General features: G+C 37.9%; 2 protein-coding genes across 2 annotated transcripts; both read left to right on the top strand.

The window, feature by feature from the left end:
- Window positions 1-303: 303 nt before the first annotated feature.
- Window positions 304-4,438, top strand: LOC148737708 (uncharacterized). Its single transcript, XM_088747409.1, has 3 exons — window positions 304-460; window positions 2,889-3,151; window positions 3,835-4,438. Exons 1-3 carry the CDS (start codon window positions 388-390, stop codon window positions 3,958-3,960), a joined length of 462 nt encoding a protein of 153 aa, XP_088603535.1. The 5' UTR covers window positions 304-387; the 3' UTR covers window positions 3,961-4,438.
- A 1,155-nt stretch (window positions 4,439-5,593) lies between these two features.
- Window positions 5,594-24,613, top strand: LOC111346618 (uncharacterized). The gene is made up of 15 exons (XM_088747367.1): window positions 5,594-5,719; window positions 6,021-6,143; window positions 6,391-6,513; window positions 6,983-7,108; window positions 7,552-7,677; window positions 8,016-8,141; window positions 8,775-8,894; window positions 9,210-9,335; window positions 12,949-13,068; window positions 16,814-16,939; window positions 17,980-18,105; window positions 18,369-18,497; window positions 19,897-20,019; window positions 21,103-21,477; window positions 21,718-24,613. Exons 1-15 carry the CDS (start codon window positions 5,611-5,613, stop codon window positions 21,906-21,908), a joined length of 2,169 nt encoding a protein of 722 aa, XP_088603493.1. The 5' UTR covers window positions 5,594-5,610; the 3' UTR covers window positions 21,909-24,613.
- The last annotated feature ends 622 nt before the right edge of the window (window positions 24,614-25,235 follow it).

Below are 25,235 nucleotides of genomic sequence, written 5' to 3'. Positions count from 1 at the left end.
TCCATTTATTAGTCCCTATCTGAGAAGACTAGAGTATCTAACCATTTTTGACGTTATAGAAAGGTAGCATATTCTTCTCACTGCACTTGTTTTAAGATCTTTAGTGCTGGTCCGGATAGAGAATGAAAGTTGGAAATAACTGCCTGAGGAGAATAGTAACCAAGTTTACTGTTTCAGCACACATTAATTAATCTCACAGCGTCTCTGTGACGGGTGACGAGACATCCTTCATATATCACGACCACATGTGATTGGCTAACGCGTTTCTAGGAAGTGTAACCTTAATTGGTGGTACAGCTCAGTCAACAAACTGCTGTTAAGCTCTTCGGTTTGCTCACCAGCTCCAAAACATCCAAAGGATTTCTTTTCAGCTTGTTTTTCGCGGACATGGGAGTTTTTCTCCTCTTGTTCCCTATCTCTGTGGTTCTTTCTCTCGGACAATTTCAGTCCTGCCCAGATGGTATGTTTTTAAGTTGGCATTTTTTGAAAAGAAACCTTTATTATTCTGCTCTTAATTGTTCAGCTAAGCGATATATCAAAGGAAAAAAAAAGGAAACGCATTTTTTCGAGGACTAAAATTCTCGTATAAAGAGGCCTAACTAACAAAATGGGTAGTGAAACTCATCGTCCATTTTAATGTGCTGTTGTCTTTTGTTCATTCAAAACTATTCTAGATTATTTTTCACAATTTGTGAAATGTGCTTACAAAGTTTTTTAGTTATAACCGAACAACATCCGCAATTACTGAATTATTTTCAGACACTCATAAAGGTCCACTAAAATTTTATCAAGGTCATCTAAAATTAATGAATATATTTTCACAAATCCTTTATTTTAATGCTTGCACAAACTGAAGGAAGAGCCTAAAGTTAGCCCGGCACTCAAGGAAATAAGAATTGATATATCAACTAGCCAGTTGGAGAGCATATTTTTTTTTAAGTCGAAGAATTGCCTTCCTTTTTTTTACTTTCTCCTGTAGAATAAGAATCTCTCTTTGGGTAGTTAGTTATTCGCTGGTTTCATATTTAGTTGACATAATTTGTTTTTAATTACAGAAAATTTTCGTAGTAAAAATTTATACACCTCGAAAACATATTGCCGACAGGTGTTAAACATATACCAAAACGAGTGTCTTGTAATTTTTAGAACTCGGCATTCGAGGCATATTATCTTCGTCATAGCAGCCTTCCTGTGTTATGTACATACAGAATTACGCAATTTTTGGAAGCGTAATGAGTAAGTTTTTTCAAAGCTAATAAAAACAGCGAGAAAGTTGTTGAAATGCAGGCAGAGTAATTATGTTTCCAATAATGCAAAAGGAATGCTGACTGCGAATGAGCGAGAACATCAAAACTTCTCACTCGACAGGTGGCTAAGAGATAGATGATATGGATGTCTAACCATGAACATACTGAAATTAGTTTTATTTAGCAACTCTTTATTAGTGCATTTTCATAATTCAATCAAAATTTATGCACAATGAAGCGATGGGGAGATTTTAATCTTCAATAGCGGTTTCCTAGGGTTTTTATCAAATCATCATGGACACGTTTTATCTAAACCAAGTTTATTCGATATGGATAATGAGAACAAAAACAAAATAAAGATCACAATGCAAAATTAAGAATTTGTTCGTGCTTGGCGCATGCATTTCATAAAATGGATGTACCGCAGCAGGAAGTTTTCAGAGCACGTGGGTAGCATAAGAGTTAAATGAAGTGAAGCCAAGAGATATTCCAAGACCAAAACTTTTGACAAGGAAGTGCTAAATTTTCTGCTTGGAAGCGAAAACCGAACGAATTTCCCCTAGTTACAACACCTGCGAAATGCATTTAGCATGCTTTAATAAGTTTTTGCTAGAATTTACGACGAGAATTTGTTTGTGTTGAAAATTGTAAGCTTTTAAGACAAGTAATCGATTCAACAACACTCAAATATTTCGTACTATTTTAAAGAAGGGTAAGAAAGCTCAGATTTCTTGCTACGGCCATAAATCGTCCTGCGTTTAGGGATAACATAACGTCAACTCCAAAACTATTTTCGTCTATTCACAGAGCTTAAAAATCATTGTTTTTTTATGCAAATATCTACTTTTGTTGAGCTTCGAAAGATGTACAGTGTACCTCAATCGGAGAAAGAGAGCTCGACTAAGCTAGACGGGAACTTACCAACTGAACTGAACTGCACACGTCGTGTTATGTATACACGGCCATGCCTGCGTAAAGATGTCCATCAGAGTGGCTCATTAGAAGTTAAGCAGGATTTGCACGCGCGCGTTATCATAGTAACTTTAAAGATAGGTGAGGAAAATGTGATTTGAAATATTGGGCACAAGTTGGGAGTTCATGATTGAAATTTCTTGCCTCTTTTATCATTGAACATTTGAAGTTATTGAGTTTTCTGAGCACGAATTATCTTCGGGGTTTGGGCTCGTCAAGGTACACTCTGCAATTTTCGGTATCATCTTTATCAACTGTGAAGCTAGTTGTTTCAGGTGTCCCGCAGAAAGTAATTGCCAGGAAAAACAAAGAGAAATATACTTTGTTTGACGTAAGCTGGGGAAACAGGGGTCAAAAGAAAAGAAAGAAAAGACTTTTCTGGCTCGTGGAGGTCATACAATCTTTTTCTAGAGACCTTTTCGGCTCAAAAAAAAATAAAGAATACTTTTAATTTGATCTTGGTATCTTAATGAATATGTGTAAATAAGTGACTTAGCTTTATAAATTCTGTGCGTAATAAAGTATCTATCTATCTATCTATCTATCTATCTATCTATCTATCTATCAGTATAATTACCAAGCGCTTGGAAGGCGAGTTTAACAGCAACTGAGACCTTTAAAATTCATTACCCCTGTCGCCATTTAACTTTTAATGATTTGTATTTTTAGATCAATGCCGTATATTAGCCTTTCCATCGACTCTGTTCTTCGTTGGAGAACGTCTCATTAACCACACCATAGCAAATATCAGTGTGATTGACAGGGACACGTGCGAATATCGTTGCTACCTGGACGATAACTGCGTTAGTGTTAACTTTTATTTTGGAGAAAATGGAGCAGAAGCACACAACTGTGATCTGAATAACTCAACGGCTAAAGAGTATGATGAGGATCTGGTACAAGCAGCGAACTACGTGTACCATGGAACTAAGGTACATGGACGAGCTGTTAATTAAATGTCAATCGCGCTTCTCTCTCTTTAAGCTATTCATGAGAACTGAGGGATACTTTCATCCATTATTTGTTATTTTACATAATTTTAAACACCTGCTAGCGTCGTTACGAATCATTTGTAGATAAGCAATTACCAAAAACAAAAATCTTTGAGTGCCTTGACGACACCTAACACTGTTAACATAAGCGAGTAATTTGTCGCATCCATTTTGGAACCATGCTCACCTGCCTTGAGTAAACAATTGATCGCTGTTCTATTAACGAAAGCGCAACCACGCTTCTAAAAAGAATTTTCTCGTGAGCAAAGATAACTGGAATGGTCATTTTAAGGCATTTCTGCAAAAGGCAGTTTTATTCCATTGTTTTCGAAGCTGGAAAACAATCGCAATGATTTGATCCATCCGATGGCTCAGGGGATGCTTAGAACAGGCAGAAAGATACAATTGAGCTACGACCGGAGTTCCTAAATGCTGTTCTTAGGAACGTGACTATACTCTTTAAATCCTATCTACAGGCGCCCCCTCCAGATTTCTTTTATTTTCTTTTTCTTTTTTTTTTTTTTTTTGTACTCAAGTTCTCGGTGAGATGTCGGAGAATGCTGTTAAGGTATTGAGCAATTACTTGTGACATCCCATTTCCTTTTTTCCTTTTATTTTATAAGAATTTTTGTGCTCAATCCCCATGCGAAAACCACGGCACCTGCCAGTCGGGATTCACAAGAAAACGATATCGATGCTTATGTGCGTCTGGATTCACTGGCCACGATTGTGAAAAAGGCAAGACTTAAAATAATTAAAATTAATTTTGTACAGTTTATTACAACAAGGGGGCCTATTCCTTCGGAGGGTTTAAGATTCAAAATCGGCTCTACTTATGAAACGAAATTTCAATTTTATTGCTCTTTCTTTAGAAAGGAACTCATGCGAGCCCCATTATGTGTTTTTAAGTTGGCATGTCACTCCAGCCTATTACAGGCATTCCGTGCAGGGAAAAGTGGGGTGACGAATTTTCTTCTCCACAGCCCCGCATCTTTTGCTCCTACTTGCTTCTTCACACACCATTGCTGACAAAAAGCATTACACGTCATATTTCCTTCCCCCCCCCCCCACTTCCTGCGACCTATGTCATTCAGTATTTTGACTTTATTTAGGCATCAACGAGTGTGCAACAGATACCCAAAACTGCAGCAATGAAAACGTCGTTTGCCAAAATACCAAGGGATCATTCAGGTGCATTTGTAAACGTGGATTCACCGGGGATATACATAATTGCTTAGGTGAAGAACATGCCATCGCATCTAAGAAACAAAAGTTTCCCCCTACACAACTGTATTAACAAGCGGTAGAATTGGTTTTACATTGTACATTAGCCCCTCGTTCCCCTCCCCTCCTTTCTAGAGACAACAACGATCATGGACACGATCCATTGATTATATTTAGGGCATGGACAACTGTGTTCTAATTTCTCACAACTGTAGCGATAATGCCAATTGTATAAATACCAAGGGATCTTACATGAACAGCTACATTTGTAATGATCCTGGATTCAGATAGGATGGATATGAATGCAAAGGTATAATCCTGCAGAGCATGATCTTTTCGATCCAATAAACTTTCATGGATAACATGGCAACAAGAAAAACAAGAATAGATTGGAATGAAAAGGTGGTACGTTTTGAGCCCGGTAAAGACATAGAGAAAGATGTTTTTTGTCTCGTTACGAGCGTGGGACAACGAAAAAACTGCGAGCCCGCCTGGGGAATCAAACCTCAGATCACTGAGCCACAGAGACTCTGTGGGGAGCGGAGTCCATATATGACACGCGTCCTGCATACTGCTAGGATTGGTCGGGTTCATTTTTTTGCGCTTTATGTCCTGAGACAAACTCAAGATCCATTAAAACGAACAAAACGGGGCTAACGTCCGGGCATATTGACCAAACAAGCTTGGGCAATAAAGGATTTATCGTATGGTAAAAATGTTTCGCTTTATTAGAATCAAGAATGAATTGTCTTTCTTAAGAGTCAGGAATGGAAACCAATTGTTCTTGTAGCACGATAAACCCACAAAAGTCTTTTGTGTCTTCTTTGTTTTGACTGTCTCCTCCCGCTTTTTGCGTCTTCATGGCCGAAAAAATTAAAAAACACCAACTCGGTAACTTTGATTCACGCATTGGGATTCACGCATTGGGATCACAATGGGCAAGAGGCCCATCTTGCCCGCTTTAATCGATATTATTAGGAGCCCAGGTCATTTTCATCAAGACCTATTTCGGTGGAAAAGTAAAGCGATGGACTTGAACTCTCGTATCCGTATTCATCACACGCCTCTAATGAGAAATTGCATAACACTTTACATCACTACCCTCGTACCACATTAATTCTTTAGTATTTGGTCATAGTTCTGTCGACTCTATTTCAGACATCAACGAGTGTGTTATGAATACCGACAGCTGTAGTGATAAAAATGCTACTTGTGAAAATACCAAAGGATCGTTCAAGTGCATTTGTAATCCTGGATTCAGCGGGGATATCGACAATTGTACAGGTAATAAATATTGTTCAGAGCATGATGCATAGTCTAAATTAACCTATGGTAGAAACATGCGTTTTATAATACTAATTATGAGGAAATTCGAGTATCATATTTGGATAATTTAGCTTTTCTCCCGTCAGAACTGGATTAACATACAGCAGACTTGGTTTTCCATTGCAAATTAGCAACCCCCCCCTTCCCCATCCCCTCCTCCTTTTGATGATAACAACCATGGGTATGGCTCTTTGATTTCAATTCCCTCCTTGTTTGAGATGAAAACAATCATGGGTACGATCCATTGACTTTATTTCAGACATCGACGAGTGTGTTACAAATACCCACAACTGCAGCAAGAACACCAACTGTACAAATACAGAGGGATCTTACAACTGCTCTTGTAATCCTGGATTTAGCGGGGATATGAACAATTGCACAGGTAATGACCATTGTTCAGAGCATGATGCCTAATCCTAACTAACCTATGGTAGGAATTCGCGTTATAAAATCTTAATTTTAAGGTATTTCGACTATCAGATTTCAACTATCAAGCCTTTCTTCCTGCAGATCTGGATTAACATGCGGCAGTGTGAGTTTTCCCTTGCAAATTAGCAATACCCCTCCCCCACCCACCTCCTTCTTTTGAAGATAACAATCATGACTATGGTTCGTTGATTTCATTTCAGACATCGACGAGTGTGTTAAAAAAACCCACGACTGCAGCAAGAACGCCGACTGTATAAACACCGAGGGATCCTACAACTGCTTTTGTAATCCTGGATACGGAGGGGATGGATATAAATGCCAAGGTATAATACAGCAGAGCATTCCATAACATGATTTAAGATAAGTACATTTTACGTCTTCCTCGTTGGGGTCAGAATAAGTCTGATCCTCCCTCCATTGGTAAGGTAAAGTCTGTTTACAAGCCAAATGGCCCATTAGACCTGCACTTGGCTCCAATTTCCGTAGCATGAAGCAACCATGAGTACTACTATCTCCCCATGGATAGGATGAAGGGCTACTCCCCAGCCTTGAATTCGCCGGTACCCATTTAAACACCTGGGTGAAGAAAGGCACCATGAGAGTCAGATTCGAGCGCACCAACCATGAGTCCACCACACCTCTCACACTAGAAGTGAGGTTAAAGTTTATTTTCCTTACATCACCTTGTGGTTTTTTTCTTTTTTTTTTTTTATCGGAAGCCCCAATACTGATGCCCTCCTCTTTGTAATTCTTTAGTACTGTAATTGAAAAGGACTGCTGATTTAATTTCAGACATTGACGAGTGTTCTCAAAACAGCCACAACTGCAGCAATATAACTGCCACTTGTAATAATACCAAAGGGTCGTTCAAGTGTATTTGTAAACCAGGATTCAGTGGTGACGGATACAGCTGCACAGGTACCGAATAGTATTCAGAACATGATGCTGTGTCGTATCAGAGCGAACCTCTAAAAAAAACCTTTACAACTGGCCGAACTGAGGCACCATAAATGGTAACCTGATATGATTCAGAAGATGATGCTCCGGTAGATAATTCCTTAGTGGACGACTGAATGCTTTTGATCAACGCAGAAAACCGCAAAAACTCTGAAACTCCATGCACACCTTTAAAAGGGTTTAAAAGGCTTTATTCAGTCTTCGTGTACTTTCGGGATAAAATTAATCGGAGCGAGGACTCACCTATCTCACTCGTCTGTTTATGGAACTAAGACGAGCCTTAGCTGCACCTAGGAGATTCTTAAAAGGAGCAACTTTCCTATAGCTTTTGTAGCGATATCCCACACTTCCCCATCGTTATATTTTATTACGGTATTGGATACCAACTGTTGACTTTATTTTAGACATTGACGAGTGTGCCGAAAATATCCACAATTGTAGCAAGAGCAACGCCACTTGTACTAATAGCAGGGGATCGTTTAATTGCTCTTGCAATACTGGTTTGAGAGGGGATGGATACAACTGCTCAGGTATTTCATACTATTCAAAACGCGATATTTTGCGTGTACAACGTACAGATCTACATCTGAGAATTACAATGTACATTTTGGACTTAAAAAGCCTTACTCGCGATGTCTATCATCCGAAGTCGCGTTCAAAATCATAATCAATGTTCACTTTTACCATCAAAGTTTGCAAAATTTTTTAAGCATAAAACGCTTTAAAGTCTCCTTTCCTCCTTGCGCCCCACCCCTCCTACCAGCGCTGCAGCCGAGTTATCATTATTATAGTTATGGGTATTATTATCATTATAGTTATTATGGTATATTGTTATTATTATAATTATGGTCTGTTGATTCTATTTAAGACATCGACGAATGTGCCGAAAATATCCACAATTGTAGCAAGAGCAACGCCACCTGTACCAACAGCAAGGGATCATTCAACTGTTCTTGTAATCCTGGTTTCAAAGGGGATGGATACAACTGCACAGGTATGTCATATTCTTCAGAGTGCGAGTACGTAAATCTATCAACCTCCCTACATAAAAGCTATAACCTTGAGGGAGATGTGATATTGTGGTCTCTATGAAATGAAGGCAAGCTGTATTTTGTATTTTTCTTTTTTTTTTTTTTGCTTTTTGTTTTTCTAACTATTTTTCACTATTTCTGTACTGTTATTTTTCTTAGTATTATATATTACTATTATCATCATTATTATTATCATTATTATCATTATAATTATCATTGCCATTTGCTTGATTTTTAGCACGTAATTAAACTTACCAACCTCCCTACATAAAACCAAATAATTTGACGGAGATGTGATATTGTGGTTTCAAGGAAAATAGGGCGAGCCTAATTTTTTTTGGTTTTTTTGTTTTTGTTTTTTGTTTTTAACTCTTTCTTTATTTTTATTACTATTTAAGCAATTATTATTTTTGCTTTAGCTATATATGCAAGTTTAAAATTAATGCATATTTTAGGATTATTGTGAGGCAGTGTTTGAATTATAGCCGAGTTTTTTTCTTCATTATTATTATTATAATTACTATTATTATTGTTATTGTAAATAGTATTGTTATTGGTTTGTCATTTCTTTTGACAGTCTGCTGATTTCATTTCAGACATCAACGAGTGTGTTCAAAACCACAATTGTAGCGAGAACGCCAACTGCACAAACACCGAGGGATCTTACAATTGCTCCTGCAATCCTGGATTCAGCGGGGATGGACATGGATGCGAAGGTAATACCCTGCAGAACACGATCTTATCAAACGATACAATCCATTGGTATTCCCTACTCCCTAGGAATACCCCGGACTAGTATATTGCTTTTCGATTGCAAACTGATATACTGAGTTCCTGAGATGCTGTGACTTAGGAAAAGTACAATTTATGGCTTTCTCAGAGAGAGTTTGAGCCAGCCTCCATTTGGAGTGACGTTAGGTCTCTTATCTTAACAGCAACCTGTGGTTTTCAGATTGGAAGCCCAGTTTCAGCCCCTTTTCATTATTATTCTTTATCAGCATGATTGATACGGACTGCTGATTTCATTTTAGACATTGACGAGTGTTCTCGAAACATCCACAACTGCAGCGATATAACTGCCACTTGTAACAATACAAAGGGATCATTTAAGTGCATTTGTAAAAAAGGATTCAGTGGTGAGATACACAACTGCACAGGTACCAAATATTATTCAAAACATGATGCTTTGTCATAGCGCGAAAAACCTATAGCGCTGGTCCTGACAAGGCTACCGTAAATAGGAATCTGATATTATTTGGAATATTATGCTCTTTTATTGCATTGCTTCCAGCGCCCGTGGGCAAGATGAAAAGAGAATTCTGTGTTCTGATTGACTTCCCGAGCGGACAAAATGGGCCCATCTTGCTCGCTCGGGACTGCCTGCATCGATCACGCGTAAGAAGAAACTTGAATTACAACTAAATTCTTAATTCTTGGACAATGTCGCCAATGGACACGCAAAAAGCGGCAGAAGATAGTCAAAACAAAGAAAATATGGAAACGACTTTCGTGGCTTTGTTGTGCTACAAAGAGAGTTGGCTTTCTTTCTGGCTATTTTTATTATTATTGGTAATGTTACTGTTATTATTATTATTATAATTATGTAGTGTAGGTTAGTGATATTTTTCTTTAAAAGGAGAATCGTAACTTGCGAGGTTTTTTTATTTTTTATGCACTTTCATGTTAGATTCAATAAAGGTAATTATTATTATAATTATTATGCCGCATACACGTTTGGTTTAAAGCATCGTTGGACGTACTTCCTAAGAACTCTCCCTGATGTCCAAGATCTTCTAGAGCCACTTGAATAGGCTATTCCCCAGGTCCTTATACCAGCAATCGCAGGGCGCAAATGTAGCAAACTGGATAGAGACATTCTACCACTACTCGTGGGCCTAGGCGGCCTGAGCTTGAGCAACCCATGTCACGAGGCGGCACGCGAACATGCCTCATCTATTCATGTGACATCTTCTCTTGTCGAAAATATCATGGCTCAAACTCATCAACTACCCGACGAGTCCCTCATCGCGTCAGGGCGTCAGGCTGTCAAACATGGAAAAGCTGAAGAACTTTCAGAGATTGCAGATAATCTAAATTGTTTCACGGAAGACCAAGCGAGCTCCGGAACTAGCGCAAGAAAAAGGCTCCTCTGTATGGCTCACAGTTCTTCCCCTTTCAAGAACATGCTTTAAACCTCAGCAAGAAAGAGTTTCGCGATGCTGTTAAATTACGCTATGATTGGCCGTTCGATGACATTCCTTCAGTGTGTGCGAGTGGAGAAAACCTCACAATAGACCACGCAATGATTTGCAAACGAAGGGGCTTTGTTATTCAACGGCATAATGAGTTGAGAGACCTCGAGGCCGACCTTTTGAATATAGTGTGTACCGATGTCGAGGTCGAGCCAGTTCTCCAAGGCATCACCAAAGAACAACTCAGCAGAGGGTATGATATAGCACAAGACGCAGGATTGGACGTTCGGGCGCGTGGCTTCTGGTATCCCCAGAGCTCGGCATTCTTCGATGTGAGGGTTTGTCACCCTAATGCCGAGTCTTACAAGGACCAGGAACCGCAGCAGTTTTATCGCATCCATGAAAACGACAAGAAGCGGCTGTACTCAAGGAGAGTGTTGGATGTTGAGCATGGCTCGTTTACGCCGCTTGTATTTACAACTACGGGAGGGATGGGGATGGAATGCGTAAGATACCACAGCCGATTGGCCGAGCTGATAGCCGCCAAGAAAGGGGAACGATACTCGCAAACAATTTCCTGTATCCGAGCAAAGACATCCTTTGCCCTCCTTCGGTCGGCCTTAGTTTGCCTTCGAAGATCGCTGGTGAAGCGACGCGCTGCGTATGACTATAATAACTGTGACGTTGAAATCGCAGCTGCCGAGGGAGCCATTGACATTGTTGAATGATTTTTAGCAGCCCTGTATATGGGGTTCTAGATTTTCTTTTCACCATTCTCTTTTCTGTATAGTTTTATATATGCTTTTACTTATCAGACTATTAGACTTTGAATCTGTTCAGATTTGACTCCTTTATTTATAGTTTTCCAGACACCTTGACAAAAAAAAAAGTAGATGTGAGCCGAAAGTGAGTTATTTTGGATCGGTTTTTACGCTGTTAATATTTTTTATTGTAGAGGATTTTATGGAAATTATTGCTAAATAAAGATTATTATTATTATAATTATCATTATCATTATTATTATTATCATTATTATCATTGTTATTATTTTATTATCAACATCGTCATTATCATCATGTTTAACTATGATAATAATTTGTAATTATTTTACCGTAAAACCTTATTTTGCTTTAGCTATGCAAGTTTAAAACGACTGCAAATCTTGGGATTACAGTGAGGTAGTATTTGAGGTTTAACAGAGGTTTTTTTCATCATTATCATTATTACTATTATTGTTATCATTATCGTTATTATAACTAGTATTATCATTTTAAGAATACTTTTAGATTTATTTTAATATATAAGATGGATTTTTTTAATTTTTTTTTTTATTTTCAAAGAAGATTTTCCATGATATTTCTCTTGAGTTAGGTTGAGCTCGGAAATAGTTAAGGATAGGATTAGGAAGTAATAGAATGTAATCAATTAGAATGTAATCATTAGAGTGAGATAAGTATTTGAAATGAGACCTGACAGATTTTATTTTAATTGAGCTTATACTATATTGTAGGAATAACTCTCAAAAAAGAAACGACAACTCTGAGTTGAAATTTACAAGACATGTTTCGACATTGTCATGTCATCTTCAGTTGCAAATGAGCTTTTAACGTTTGTACATTTGAATTTATATTAAGGTACGTTACAAATTACGGGTCAGGGTTTACGTTACAATTTGAATGTTAAATACGCGAAGAATGTAAATAGCGCGCGCTTAACTAGATTTAAAAAAAATTATAATAGTAATAAAAAAAAAGACCGAGGAACAACATAATTAAAAGGAAAGAGATAATTCTAGTTGCTTCAGTTGCTGATTAAGAATTGGTTTTTCCCACTTAATATGCAATGCCTCTTTGATCTTAATTTGGTATTTTGAAGCGGCAGAATCTAAGATCGTGAAACATTCAGTATCGCAAGAGTCAAGACAGGCCCATGATGATTGCAAGTGTTTGTGAATATGCGAAGTTTTGAACGACAAGAGGTGTTTACGATCTCGTGTACAAATGTGGCGAGTGGTCTCACCAATATAACTGACATTACAGCCAGCACACGAAAATTTATTAACGACACGCGAACGTAGACCTAGCGGTACTGAATCTTTCACACTGAACATGTTTCTGAGTTTAAACGTACTGAAGACTAACTTAACATCTAATCAGCTATACAATGACGTTTTAGTAGTTTTCTTAACTTAGTCTGAGCGATATTTTGAAAAGCGACCAACATGGAGTTTATAATAGTGCGAAGAAGGTTTACCGAAGTTAGAAGCGCTCTGCCCAGTAGAAGGATATATGTTTCTTAGCTAGATACCTGTAAATGATCTAGTCTATGACCCAAGATGGAAAACTATTTTTATGTAGCAAGAAACTAGGAATAGAATAGGAATAGAATTTTAACAAATGCATAATAATAATAATAATAATAAAGTTTTAGTATTGCATTAGAACAGTATTATCATTATTATTAGCATTTTCTTCAGTATTATGAGGAGTAAGTTTTACAGCTTGTACATGTTGCCTGAATATTAAGACACTTTCGCTGCTTTTTCATTTCTTTTAACAGTCTGCAGATCTCATTTCAGACATTAATGAATGTGTTCAAAACAACGGTTGTAGCGAGAATGCCAACTGTACAAATACCGAGGGATCTTACAACTGCTCTTGTAATCCTGGATTCAGCGGGGATGGACATAAATGTGAAGGTAATATGCTGCAGACCACGATCTTATTAGACAGATACAATCCATCGGTATTCCTTTCTCCTTAAGAACGCCCCTGAACAGGACAGAGCTGAATAACATATACACATGCGCTGGGTTTTGCCGCAGAAACACGGTTTTTGAGTCGTTCGCATGGTTGGTTTCCTATTCTGTTGCTTCGAGGCGTCGTTTTCCTCGCCACTTTTCGTTTACAGAACAACCTCCAAAAACTTGGTACACTCCCTAAAACTTTTCAAAAATTAATATTCTCCTTAAAAACTCTGGAAAGAGGAAAGTGCCTTCCACGAAAACAAGGTTCCTCGGTTTTAAAAGTCAGCCCTTATTATTTTCCGCTGATTTCGCTAAATTTTAGACCTAGGACACTTGAGCCCGCGTTGTTGACCGCATACCCTCTGACGTAGCATATCATTATTCAGTTTTGTCCCTGAACAGTATAACGCTTGTCGGTTGCAAACTCATGTACTGAGTTCCTGACATGGCATGGCTTAAGAAAAATACATCCTATGGCTTTGTCTTAGTGGTCAGAATGAGTTTGAGCCGGCCACCATTTGGAGTAAGGTTAGAAACTCCTTTCTTTTTTAAGGAGGCTCGAAAGGGTTTTCCACAATTATCAGCAAGCGCCAATCAGTAAAAGATATCAGGACTATCAAACTTATCATGAGGATAATAACTCGACATATGCATAACACTATGTTAGGGCAATCTGTTTAGGGGGTTCGTCAGGCATTATCTGTTTCCATGGCAACAATACAGTAGGGCTAAAAGACCCTTTAAAACTCAGTTTTTGAAAGTTATCACAAAAGCCAAGTCGGTGACCTAGTTTTTTTTTTCAAATTTCTTAGACATGATCACATTCTCTACCTGTATACGTGATATAAAAAAAAAAATACCTAATGGAACTTGAATTATTTAGGAAAATGCTGTTTTAAAATGTAAAAAAATTTCCACTAGATAAATTTTTTTAACATTTTCTTCAGGAATGCGTGATGATGAAAATAATTTGTGTACAAAAATCAGGGTAGGTTGCCGAACTAACTTTCGAGATATTAGTTTATCAACTTAGCAAGGTTTATTTCCGGTTTTTGCAATTTTAGCTCACACTTTTATATCCGGTCACGCGTTTTAAACGATACCGCTGACTCACGGGTTCATCTTCGCGAGGACGAGTTCGTGTCCGCGCGATTAATCGATGGATGCCCTCAGCGCGGAAAAAATTGTTCATCCTGAAGATGGATTCACATTGTTTTGTGATTTTACACCTTCCTGAGAAATAAGTCATCATTTGAGACTCAGACTGCGTACCGTTACGACAGTTGGAAATGAACTCCGGAGAGAATTCTCAAGCGGAATTCGATATATGATGACAAGTTGATTTTGCAGATGGCGCAAATGCCAGCACTCCATTGAGACTGTTAATGTTGACTTTCTCGTACACAGATTGTAGTGTAATATGAGACAAATCAGCATCTGCCAGCTTCTGGACCATGTTTGTCGAAAGATGAAGCTTTCCATGGAACGTCTGGATGGTATCTTGTCGTTTTTCCGAGAAGATGGCTTGATCGAAGGCCTCATTCGGTGATGCACATGCATTTACCATGATTGACCGATATAATTATTCTTTATGTGCAATTTGAAGTGGAGGAGTGAAAATAATTTGGAGTGAAAAGAATTTGCTTTGACGTCTTCCAGATTGTCATGGGCGTCAAACTCAGCGGAAACTAAGGTTTCATGTACGTTAGTAATTTGTTGGTCGTCACAGATTTCGCGAATTTCTATAATTTTTGAGGGACTAGAGGTATGAACAAGCCTTGGCTTAATTTTTCTTTTTTTTCTCTTTGCCACTGCTATAACTGTGAACTTTCATTATTCCATTTTAAATGGAAAACAAAACAAATTTTGCAATTCTTTCTTAACAAATGCGAGTTTGCCTTTTCGTAGTTGTAATTTACAGTTTATCGAGCGAAATATCAACAATCTTTCTCCCAAGTTTAAGATGAAAATTTTATTTCAATTTTACTGTCTGTTGTTGAATTAGAATTAAAGTCTCATCCACATTTTTACGATCTCTTGTTTACTGAAAATTATGTTTATTTTTATGGCAACGTTTACACTTCTCCATTTCCGTTCATAAAACTGTCAATGAGATAGAATAAATATATGAAAATCATATATTTTGAACTGCGGTATTTGATACGTATGATGGACGATCCTCGCAGTAGATAGCGCTATTTGAGCAATAGCGAAATTCAGACCTGAAAAAAATCAGGCCTGTACGGTACTCGAACCACTGACCTCTGCGATACTAGTGCAGCGCTCTAACCAATTGAGCTAACAAGCCAACTGAGAGCAGGCCGTTAAGTTGATTCGTAATGAACCCGTGAAAGTGATAAATGAGATAGAATAAATATATGAAAATCATATATTTTGAACTGCGGTATTTGATACGTATGATGGACGATCCTCGCAGTAGATAGCGCTAATACCGCAGTTCAAAATATATGATTTTCATATATTTATTCTATCTCATTTATCACTTTCACGGGTTCATTACAAATCAACTTAACGGCCTGCTCTCAGTTGGCTTGTTAGCTCAATTGGTTAGAGCGCTGCACTAGTATCGCAGAGGTCAGTGGTTCGAGTCCCGTACAGGCCTGATTTTTTTCAGGTCTGAATTTCGCTATTGCTCAAATAGCGCTATCTACTGCGAGGATCGTCCATCATACGTATCAAATACCGCAGTTCAAAATATATGATTTTCATATATTTATTCTATCTCATTTATCACTTTCACGGGTTCATTACGAATCAACTTAACGGCCTGCTCTCAGTTGGCTTGTTAGCTCAATTGGTTAGAGCGCTGCACTAGTATCGCAGAGGTCAGTGGTTCGAGTCCCGTACAGGCCTGATTTTTTTCAGGTCTGAATTTCGCTATTGCTCAAATAGCGCTATCTACTGCGAGGATCGTCCATCATACGTAAAACTGTCAATGTTTACCATCCTGGATCCAAAAATGACTTCATTTTCCTTTTCATCTTCCAGTGAGTTGTTCAGGAAAGTTCTCGGTCATTTCATTTTATTAGGAATAATATTCAATGCGAAACAAATCGTAACACCCATTGGTATCCACTTAAATCCTCCTTTAGCTTGTTAAATAAAATTTTTTTGACCACTTTCGGCAAGAATCCTGCCATCCGAACATTTTCCTACTTGCCTTCAAGAAGTAAACTTTCCATTTTTTGTTTCTCAAATAACCACTTCCGCAGGAAACAATAGAGCTAGAGGTACCCGGAAATTTTGAAACGATCATGGCGGCCATGTTTGTTTAGAACTCGCCCGCGGATCTGATCGCGCGCGCCATCGCTTATTTCCCTCGCGAGTAACAAGCTTGCGTGTATCTTGGAATCCATTCTCCTCGCGGTCAAAGAACCCTTTCGAGTCTCCTTAAGAGTATTATATAGTTTCAGATTTCTTTATCAGCTCGAAATGTTAGCTTTTGAGGTCTTCACGGCGGCTAATTGACATAATCAACTCAGTTGATAAAACGAAATTACCTTGTTATTTCCACCTACGCAGCACCACAGCTTCTCTAGAAACTTCCCCCTGTATTCAATACATATGGTAACTCGATATAATTCAGAGCTTATTGGGGACCTCTCTTCCCATTTTTCCCTTTAGCTTTTGTGTTCGTGATCATGACCATAAGTAGGGTCTTCTGATTTCATTTCAGACATCGATGAATGCGCTCACAATACCCACAACTGCAGCAGGAACAATGCTACTTGTACGAACACTGAGGGATCCCACAACTGTTCTTGTGATCCTGGATTCACTGGAGATGGACACATCTGCCAAGGTAATTCACAGCCTGTCTTATTTAACAAATTAAGTTCCCTGTTACCTTTTTCTGCTTCCTTACGGTTCTTTAGCAGCAGTCAATTGCTCTGTTACGGAATAGTGGAATAGTATAAATCAACAATATTAAAAAACACGCCTTAACTAATTACAGCATGATGGTTTAACATATCAGGAGGTGAAACTTACAAAGGCAGGGTATCTTTCAGGACCTGTTAATCTTTATTGAACGATCTAACACAAGCCCTAAAACAGAGACGGGTCCCAGAATCCTTATTGATATTTTACTTTTATCATGCCTTCAAAAAAAGATGAGATGGCGATGCTGTATTTTTAACATTATGTGTTAAAACCTTCCTTCCCCGACTCACTCCTCCTTTCATCTTCAGTATGTTGTTGATAGCTACATGTGCAACAAATGCGAAGCGATATGAAGAAAAAACGAGATGTCATTACCTTGTCTTCTCTTCACTTCTCTTCGCTCCACCGCCATTTGGTACTTTAGAAGTCGAAGAATATTTTAACTTTATTTTACCGGATTGGCTTTCCCTTCTCCAACCGTGTTGCTCGTTATTACGATCATGATGCAGTTTGTTCAGTTAATTCTAAACATAGAAGAGTACCCTCAAAGTACCCATAACTGCTGCAATGAAAATGCCATTTGCAATAACACCATAAGATCGTTCATTTGGTCGTGTAATCCTGGATGTAATTCAATAGGGATGGATACGGTTGTTTTCAAGACGAACTTCGCTGTTGCCGATATCTGTTCGCTTAAGAAAGGGACCCTCCTACCGCAAACAATAGTCGAATATCTATTCACTGGACGATGGAATGATGCAATTATAGCTAAGAAAACAAAATTCCAAGTTTTGAAACCTGTTTTTGTTTTATACATACTCATGCAATCTTGTATGTTAGCTGACATAGGGTGATCTAAGGGTGATATCTTTCCCAATTTTAAATCGCGTCTCATCTTTTTCTACCGTGCTCCTTGTGCACCCTCTTACACATTTAAAAATTTCGCTGATTCCGTCATAGACATCGACGAATGTGCTCACGAAATCCACAACTGCAGCATGGACAGTGCAACATGTAAAAATACCGAAGGATCATACCGCTGCATATGCAATCACGGATTCACTGGAAATGAAAACAAATGCAAATGTAAAATATTACAGAGCATTGTCTAGAATAAAGGAGTACCTGTGAGAAGAATTAGCGGGGGATAAGATTTAATTGGCTTTGGTCAGCCGTCTAGTTGTAATAAGTAATAAGCTTAACTTCTTTTCCTCCTAAAATTAGATCAGCGGGCGGTGTCGATTTTACACTGCATCTTAACTTGGCATATGCATTCTGAGGCCCCCTCATACCAGCCCCTCTAGCACTCGCTGTCTTATTCATTCTAAATCTAAATGATTGCGTTTTAGACATTGACGAGTGCGATGAAAACATCTACATTTGTGGAAAAGAGGATAGGGCAACTTGTGAAAATACTGAAGGATCATTCCGCTGCTCTTGCAGACCTGGATTTACCAGAGCTGGACACAACTGTCGAGGTAGAATCTAATTTCCCAGTAAACAAGGCAATTGACTGAATCTGGATTACTCGTTGAAAGCGAGGGTGCGGAATGTCTCATATTATCGTTTTGTGGCGATAAGTTTTCGCGCCCAAACAGGGAAACTGAACCTTCGCGGACGGCACGACAATAACTGGGGGAATATAATTCGGTAGAGACCACTCGGCAGCGAGAACAGAAACTCGTCACGATTTCCTGGTACACAAAAGTCTACTTTGAGCGAGCTTATACGGACGTTAAGGATGAGACAGGGTTGTTTCCACAGTAAACTTTATTCAAGGTCAGGTCAACAAGCAACATGACCTCTAGCCTCTTCAGTTTAGTAATCAAGAATGTAATGTTCAAAACTGTATAAGGTTGCTGCTTATGAACTAACTAGTGTGAAGTGCTATCCAAATCGACCATAATGGAACAGCATAACAAAAGAAGCGGTGAAGATTTCTTTGAAGTTAAACGAAAACTCGAGGTCATTAAAAATTGGAAACTTAGGTGAGAATTCACACCTCTGGTATAGAAAATATACCTATCTGAATTGCAGTAGCGCAGCTAAGGAAATGAGAGTGGAAAAGTAATTAAAAGCTTCTGCTTATCTATGCAAGGTTGGTGTGGAAACTATCGTATAAAAGGAAATTAAAATTAGGTGTATAACCTTAGCTGCCAACTACAGTGAGAACAAATTTTGCCAGAAAGACCCTTAACACTCTTATTTGACAAGTCTTTCACTAGAATTCAACAAGAAGAGTACCGATATGCAGCTGTACAATTTTAAGTTGACTATTCAAAATTTACCTCTAGCGTTTTATTAACTGTGAACGCTAAAATTCCGACAACAACGAATTAATATGCCCAAACGTCGACAAGGAAAAATCACTAAATTTTCCCATCATAACAGTTTTCAAAAACAGTAAAACTAATTTTTCTGAGCGAATAGATGATGTCAAAAACAAAATACAGGTTTTTATCTTTAAACTCGTGCATTGTCATCCAATCCCATCTTCCAACCCTCATTTGTCATGGACATAAGAAATTCAATAAGTAAGTGTCGGGGATCACACACGAGTGAGGTTGAATTGAAAGTTTTCTAAGCTCATTTATGGGTGAAATTTGTTTATTTCATCTCGGACATGGAAGAGTTCGTTGAATTATCCACAACTGATGTACATCCATTACTATTCCGTTCACACAAAAATACCGCGGGATCAACCAAACTTGTAATTCCTGATAAAATAACTCAAATGAACTAAACACCAAGTTAAATCGTTGATGTTATTGTAAAATTAATTCATTTCCATAGTGTGTGTGTATGTGTGTGTGTTTATTTTTCAAGGTATTGAGAGTAACTGGGAAACTATTTTCACAGTTATTTTATTTTCCCTAGCTATTGAAGAGTGCTCGTCTACGCGTCCTTGTGACACAAATGCTCACTGCTGGATTTCGCAAGGCTCCTATTATTGTTCCTGTAAAGCAGGCTATACTGGTGACGGAAAGACATGCAGTAAATGTAAGAGGACTAAAGAATGAGTACATACTGTAACATTATGAAGAGTTTCGTTAGTTGGAATCAAATCTCACACTTAAGAACTAACTTATTCTGGGCGAAAAAAAAATACTAATTGCTAATTATAACAAATCTGATTATATACAGAATCTCAACTTTCTTGACAAGGATACTACTTATCGTGAAATTCTAACGGGCAACAACTAGTTCTTTTCAACGACGCAGCCCTAACCACAGGAATGTTTGTGTTACGGCGATAGATTTTCAGACTGAATCGGAGTCATCAATAAACCACGACGTAACTTTAATGATCCAATACGTTAAACTGAAACGAAGGCTACAATGGGCGACTGACCTTAACTGCCTTATAGTGAAAATAGATAGGAGTCATTGAGCGATTATAAACAACATGAAACTACAAACTATTTTGAGGCGCCAGACAATCAACGAATCTAATGACAACGAAAACGATAACAACAACTTCTACGTACCTCTATCCCGACTCTGGTTGAACAACGTTGAAGGTAGCAGAAATCTTACAAAATAACTTAGTGCTAACATAAAGCTCGAGCACCGCTCGCACCGACCATGCTTTTTTTCTACACTTCACTGCGCACGCACAGTGACGTCACACGTAACGCAATGGTAACGCTTAAAATTTGTTTGTTCTAATAATTTCTGAAAAGAAAAGATTTAGGAAAGCATTTCATCATAACAAGTAGCACGATAAAAACATCACGGTTCGGCGACGACATGTACCGTTATCAAATGTAAATTATGATAGGTTCAGTGACGAAATAAGAGGAAAGGCAAGTGTGAATCTAAAATTATAATAAATGAGATGGAATAAAACAAAAGAAAGTACATAACTATATGAACAATTTTGCTAGAATGGAGTCAGTTTGAATGTTCAAGAGTCGATAATATTATGGATCCCAGCAGGGTAACTTGATAGTTTTCTTTTTTCGCAAATAATGCATGGTCACTAGTACATCCTTTAAAGCTATATCAACTTTAAACTCAAAATTAATTCAAATCACTCATTATCACTTCCAAGGTTTATCTGAGTACATGTTTTGCCTCCAGATCCTAGGGACTGTGCTGAGGTGTACAGTTCTGGAAAGGTAGACAGTGGAGTCTACACGATTAAACCTTCCGGTTCACGCGTCTTTGATGTTTTCTGCAACCAAACGATAGCAGGGGGCGGGTGGACAGTATTTCAAAGGAAATTAGCTAGCTCCTTCAGCTTCGACAAAGTCTGGGATAAATACAAAGAAGGCTTTGGAAATCTATCTGGAGACTTATGGCTCGGGACGAAAAAACTGCACCGCCTAGCAAAACATGGTGTCTGGCAAATTCGAGTTGACTGGGAAAAATGGGAAGATAATCGGACTCACTTTGTCGAATTTTCCGTTAAAGTGTTATCTGACCACAGGCTTTCTGTGAAAGACCAACTTAAAGGTGAATTCATCATATAATCTTCCAAATGCAAAGGAGCTTCATAAAAGCTGTTGTGGCTTGTGTCACCTCTTTAATGCTCGTACACAATTATAATGCCCTCATAGCTAAAAAGCGTCGAACTCAGTCAGACTTGTAATTTATGTTTGTTTTTGTGACTTTATCTGTCTGATCACTTTTACAAGCATTGCTTCATTCATCTACTCTTTTGTCCATAGTAATCCTGTCTTATTATTTGTATAGGAGACCACTGGGATCCCTTGAAAAATGGCGAACATGACTTCAGAACAAGAGATAGGAAAGATAAAGGAAAGTGTGCAGAGGTCTGCAAGATGGGGTGGTGGTACACAGACGATTGTATTCCTGATACTGACTGCCCCATAGGAAAGGATAACTCGACTAAAAGAGTTGAAATGAAGATTAAAAAAAAATAAGTGCGCTTCTCCACCAATGGCCTCCCAGATGCTCAAAACCACGTTCAAAACAATGATTGATGAAGTCATAATGTTTTTATCCATGCTGGTGTCCTAGCAGATTTGGACTCCTCTAGATTTGCACCCCCCGGTCCAAATCTGTTAGCGGATATGGATCCCCCCGTCCAAATCCACTAGCGGTTTTGGACCCCTCTCCGCGGATATGGAAACCCCAACAAAACTGAGCTCAGCTATGTGAGAACTTGAAATCGAGCACTTTTCGCCAAAAGTATCTACCGCAAGTCCATTGCTATGCAAAAACTATGTTTGAAACTTTCAATGAGAGGTTTTCACGACGCTCAAAGTGTAAATATCACAGTTATTGTTGTGCTTGGTCCGTTCTTTCTTTTTGATAAAAGCAACACCATAAGCAGCGTAAGCCCGTTAAACTAATTTACCAATACTGCTTTTTTACCCCTGACAAATGATTGCTATGAAGTGTGATAAAGGGATAAATACGTAATATACACTGAGTCGCTTTGACGCGCTTAATAATCGTCCGGATAGAGAAAAGTTCATGTGCGTGGAACTCGTTATCAGCACTGAGTAATTTATCTTATTGCTACTGTGTTCCGCAATAAAGTAGAGCTGCTCTGCCTGCTGCAAAGGTATTATTCTCCTTTATCATAACCCTCGTGATTCCTTCCGTCAACCATGGCCGAAACGAAAGTGTACAACGAAGTTTTTTACTGTCCGCGATACAAGGTATCTGATCGAGTTTTTGAAATATCAGAAAAGAAATTTACGTGAGAAAGCTTAAAAACTCGTTCATAAAGATGCTGCACTCTTTTTCACTGGTCAGAGAAACGGTCATCCTAGATTTAGTTACCTTATATGATACAAACGATGTTTAACAGGAAAATTTGGTAGGGGGGGGGGGGCTAAATCTAAGAACAGGCCGGGGTCCATATCCGCTGGCACATTTGGAACGGGGAGGGTCCAAATCCGCCTGCGGATTTGGACCGAGGGTCGAAATCCGCTGTGACACAGGATCTCGAGCCTAGAGCTGTTTCACCACAGCGGTCAGCCAAAGTGCAAACAGAACAAACGTTTGTTTTTATGACGAACTTTACTTATAAATTTGCCCTATCACCTAAGATCAGTATGATATTTCTCTTTTGGCTGATAAAAAGGGGAATCTCAGTAAAAGTGACCTTGTAGTACCCTAAGGTATTCTCGTTTGTTTCTCTTTGTTTTTTCAAACATAATGGGACATTAAATAGATCGAGTTCTCTGAAAAGTACAGGTATGCTTAAAAAACTTCTTCTTGCCAAACAAAAACCTCCACGACATGAGATTAGTATTTTCCCTGTATCTTGGCTTTTTAAAGGATAGACATTTTAATTATTTTGTCGCAGGGCTAAGGTAATTGTCCCCTCCTTCTTACGTCTTTTTTTAGTCCCTTACAGCTTAGCTTCACTACGATACACATTTTCCTTACGATAAAAGCCCAAAACTTTGCTTTTTACGTCTCTGTGGTTTTAGGGAGAAAATACTATAACTAAACTAGGGTCTCGATTTATATCAAAATGGTTCTGTATTTCGACATTGTAATAGATGCAGGCCATTGATAGCTTAACAAAAATACGTATACTCAAGTGTAGTTAAAGAAGGCGAATAGGCCTGATAGGTTCTTCATTCAATTCTATGTTGTTTAGTCACAATTGTACTGGCCATTCGAAAGAACAACTAGATATGTAGTGTGTTTAATATAATGCAGTTTTCAGAGCGATTAATTTTTGTGTCACGGCAATTTGTCTGATTAGCCTAGAATTTTGGTATTTTGGTTGAGGTTAATTGAGCTGATGTAAAAAAAATTACAATAAATAGATATATAAATATATAAATAAAACAGATATTAATAATAATAATAATAATAATAATATTAATAACAATAATAATAATAATAATAACAATAATAATAAATGGATTGAAGCAGGAGTTCTCCCTCAAGTTACAGTAGTATTGCGTGGCTGTGATGGTATTTATTGGCCATTTGAACTACTCTTGTAATTGTTTACGTATTAGTATATATCACGGTTTTGAGAGTGATTAAGGTCCCAAAAACATTGTTTGTGTTTCAATACATCGAGCGCTTAATCAGTAAAGGAGGCTATAAATTGAATTGATGGTTTATTGTGTTCTAACCACCAATGTTTGGTGGCTCGATACTTTTACACTTGAAATTTTCCCAAAATAATAAGGTAACCATAAGCTATAAAAGTAATGGTTTTTCCAAGAGGCTCTGATATTGCCATAGTCACCTTATATGTAATATATATAAATGATGTCAACATATTGCAAAACCAGTTGCTAGATAGTTAACAAGGGGTGGAAAGTACGAACCATTGAAGAAACAAGCTTTAATTGGATGTTGACATAAAGGTGATCATTAACTCTCCTATGCGAGAATAACATAACGAACGTTGTAATAAATCAGCCACATTTTGTTGCAAACTTGCTTTTTTAAGTGTCTAGACATCGATCTTTTACACCTCCAAGTTTTTAAGTACTTTATTTCAAAAACCTTGAAAGCGGAAACAATAAATAGATAAATAAATAAATCTAAGATTTATATGATATCGGTATTTTCTATTTTTCTAACTAATGTAGAAAAGTCTGACGAAGAAAGGGAGTCTGCAATAAGGCAATCTGAAGTTTTTCATCCTAAATCGACAGCCTAACCTTAAGATTAATTAGGGCTCCACAAACTAATTACGATTTTGAGATGTCAACTTTTTATCTTTTATTGGCGTCTCAAAATGGAAAACCATCCATTACGGAGATAAGTAGAACTGTAAATAAATCAGTAATTCCCTTTATCTCTTTTTGCAAACAGTATTTATGGTAAGAGTAAATCAAAAAACCAAGTTTTAATCTTAATACTCCTCACATAAAAAAAATACCACCCAAAATGCACTTGGTCAGTTTCAGGAGTTTCTTTTAATTTTAATTAGACTTTAACTTAATTCCACATTGCAGGGTTTACGTTTTCGTTTTCGTTTTCTGTGTCAACCACATCTAAAATTTTTGACGGGTGGACACATGTAATGTCTATCAGACTAACATTTTTAATCCAGTTGCCAGAACATGAGGAACTGCAAGCCGCCATGCCTGCAGTTTTCCAACGCAATTTTGGCAGAAAGTTTCAATCATAACTGACTGCTTGGAGATCTTTATGGAAGACCATCTGGCCTAATTGCTAATTATAAACATTACAATACCTTAAAGTTTCTTATCGATGTAACACCACAAGGTGTTATCTCGTTTATTTCTAAGGCATAGAGT

This window comes from Stylophora pistillata, chromosome 2 (genome assembly GCF_964205215.1).
Source record: "Stylophora pistillata chromosome 2, jaStyPist1.2, whole genome shotgun sequence".
NCBI classification, from domain to species: Eukaryota; Metazoa; Cnidaria; class Anthozoa; order Scleractinia; family Pocilloporidae; genus Stylophora; species Stylophora pistillata.
The sequence above is the reverse complement of the archived record's forward strand: the minus strand, read 5'-3'. Positions and strand labels throughout refer to the sequence as shown.